This window comes from Otolemur garnettii, unplaced genomic scaffold (genome assembly GCF_000181295.1).
Source record: "Otolemur garnettii isolate 467f Iridium unplaced genomic scaffold, OtoGar3 scaffold00006, whole genome shotgun sequence".
In the NCBI taxonomy this organism is placed as follows: Eukaryota; Metazoa; Chordata; class Mammalia; order Primates; family Galagidae; genus Otolemur; species Otolemur garnettii.
The window spans coordinates 8,771,771-8,774,909 of record NW_003852401.1 but is presented as its reverse complement, the minus strand read 5'-3'; the positions used below and the strand labels follow the sequence as shown (position 1 = coordinate 8,774,909).

General features: G+C 40.3%; 1 protein-coding gene across 1 annotated transcript in view; it reads right to left on the bottom strand.

The window, feature by feature from the left end:
• Nucleotides 1–3,139, bottom strand: part of HAUS6 (HAUS augmin like complex subunit 6) — a 46,757-nt gene that overhangs the window by 23,361 nt on the left and 20,257 nt on the right. Inside the window, exon 6 of the mRNA XM_023508931.1 lies at nucleotides 2,234–2,273. Within this exon, the coding sequence (XP_023364699.1) occupies nucleotides 2,234–2,273 (40 nt within the window). The remainder of the gene's footprint in view (nucleotides 1–2,233; nucleotides 2,274–3,139) is intronic.

Below are 3,139 nucleotides of genomic sequence, written 5' to 3'. Positions count from 1 at the left end.
CCCTCTGAAGGGGCTTTAAAACTAAAGAATTTATCAAGAGAATCCAGCTCTCCATGATTTTCAAACAAATCTAAGAAACCATACACCACTAGATACAATTAGAATTTCTATTTTTATTTAGAGACAGAGCCTCACTCTATCACGCGAGTAGAGTGCCGTGGCATTATAGCTCACGGCAATCTCAAACTCTTGGGCCCAAGTGATCCCCTTGCCTCAGCCTCTCAAGTAGCTAGCTGGGACTACAGCCGCCTGCATAACACTCAGCTAACTTTTTCTATATTTTGTAGAGATAGGATCTCGCTCTTGCAATCCACTGGCCTCCACCTCCTACAGTGCTAAGCTTACAGGTGTGAGCCGCCATGCCTGGCCACAATTAGCATTCATTATATTCTGGTTTTGCTTTGTTTTTTTGTAGTTTTGGCCAGGGCTGGGCCTGAACCCACAACCCAGATATATGGGGCCGGCACCCTACTCCTTGAGCCACAGGTGCCGCCCCATTCCTTATATTCTGACATGCCATCAATGTAGGGAAAATTTTTCAGGGAGAAATAATAAAAAAGACTTTTAAGGCCAGGCATAGTGGCTCACACCTATAATCCTAGCACTTTGGGAGGCCAAGCCAGGAAGATAGCTGAGGCCAGAAATTAGAGATCAGCTTAAACAAAAGCAAGATCCTATTTCCAGATAAAATGGAAAAATTAGCCATTCATGGTGGCATGTCCAACATCCACCTAACATCCATTCTCAAGTACTAGGGAAGTTGAGAATAGGGTCACTTGAGCCCAAAGTCTGAGGCTGCAGTGAGCTATAATGACACCACTACACTCTAGCCCTGGGTAACAGGGTGAGACTGTCTCAAAAACAAAAAAAAGTCATAGAAAAACACTTCAATACATCAATTTTAAGTCACTCAGATTTCAGGAAAGTTAAAATGTGAAAAAACATGCTTTTATAAAAGCAAAGTATCTGGCTTGGCACCTATAGCTCAACCGGCTAAGGTGCCAGCCACGTACACCTAAGGTGGCAGGTTCAAATCCCCAGCCTGGACCCGCCAAACAACAATGACGGCAGCAACCAAAAAAAAATAGCCGGGCGTTGTGGCGGGCGCCTGTGGTCCCAACTACTTGGGAGGCTGAGGCAGGAGACTCGCTTGAGCCCAGGAGTTGGAGGTTGCTGTGAGCGTGATGCCATGGCACTCTACCCAGGGGGACAGCTTGAGGCTCTGTCTCAAAAAAAAGCAAAGTATCTTAGGCATATATTAACCTATGTTCACTAAATTTCATGTACAAAAATATCCATATAACTATTTCTAATAGTAAACAAGTGAAAGCAACCCGGAAAGTCCACCTTGAGTTAAAAGAGTACATTGGTGCATAGTTAAAAGTAGAACACCACACAGCAATGAGAATAAACACACAACTACACAGAGCAGCGTGAAGAAATAACCACAAACAACACTGAGTCAAAAAATCAGATACAAAAGAGTATATTTTACATTACGTAAAGTTCAAAAATAAGCAAAACTAATCTTTAGTGTAGGAAGTGAGGATAATGTTTACCCTTAGGGGAAAACAGTTGTATCAAAGAGGATTCTGAAGTGTTGGCAATGTTCTACCCCTTAAACTGGATGCTGGTTACGTCAGTGTTTACTTTGTGAAAATTTGTCAAACTATACACTTACGATTTGTGTACTTTTCATATGTATATTATGCTTCAGTAGAATTTATAAAGTAGGAGAGAGGTGGAAATTACAATAATAATTATATACATGCTAATGTCTATGCCTTCCTATGATACAAATAACACACTAAATCTCTAAACAAGTATTGTATCACAGATAAAGGTGTCCCCAAAGGAAGATTCATTGCAGGGCAGTGTAGAGGTCTCACAGGATGGCATTTCTTTGGTGAATTTATAATCATCTAGGATTTGGTTTTCAGATTTTTCAAGTCTAGAATTTTGTCAATGGCTCACAGTTGACAGGAATCAAAGAAAATGAACAAACTAAGGAGATACTGATTATGATAACTTTAATAGGTTTCATGCCAACCTTTTAAACTGACAATCAGAGATATCACATTCAGTAATAAGAATGTTGTCACTCACTATATTGAAAGCTCCATGAAATAACTGACTTTGCCTATTTTCTTCATTGCTATAGCCCTAATAACTAAAAGACACCTGGCACATAAGCATTCACTGAATAAAAATATTTCCTAAAAAGGACACTCACCTTTTCCAGTGAAAAGGTGCCTGGGGAAGCCAAATTAATACTCAAAGCAACCTGGTCATCACAGAATCACAACAAAGAGCTTAAAAGAGCTATCACCCAAACAAAAAGCAAGCCTAAGAAAACATCTTATCTGACATCAAAACCAACCTCTAGAGGTCTTGAATCATTTACATTTGCCAGACTCCTTCAAACTAGCTTCAGTTTGCTTCATCATTTTATTTCCATGCTTATTGTCTCCCTTCACTTAATACATCTTACTTAAATAAAGTAATAACACTGACTAAATTACAATGAAGGGGAACTTTTCATTCTGGTATGAAGAATTTAAAATTAATCATATTTTGGCTCAGCGCCCATAGCTCAGCAGTTAGGGCACTAGCCATATACACCAAGGCTGGCAGGTTCAAACCCTGACCAGGACCTGCTAAACAACAACAACTGCAACAAAAAAATAGCTGGGTGTTGTGGCAGGCACCTGTACTCCCAACTACTTGGGAGGCTGAGGCAAAAGAATCACTTAAGCCCAAGAGTTAGAGGTTGCTGTGAGCTGGGATGCCACAGCACTCTACCAAGGGCAACATAACAAGACTGTGTCTCAAAAAAAAAAAAATAAAGTTAAAATTAAATTAATCATATTTAAAACTATTTTTTCATACACTTAATCTTATAAATATAAGCTAATTTTTCCATTCTACTCCACTGTCTTAGAAACATCCTGTTAATATCTCTATCTATAGGCTCGGCGCCTGTGGCTCAAGCAGCTAAGGCACCAGCCACATACACCTGAGCTGGTGGGTTCGAATCCACAGCCGGCCCGCCAAACAATAATGATGGCTGCAACCAAAAAATAGCCATGCATTGTGGTAAGTGCTTGTAGTCCCAGCTACTTGGGAGGCAGAGGCAGGA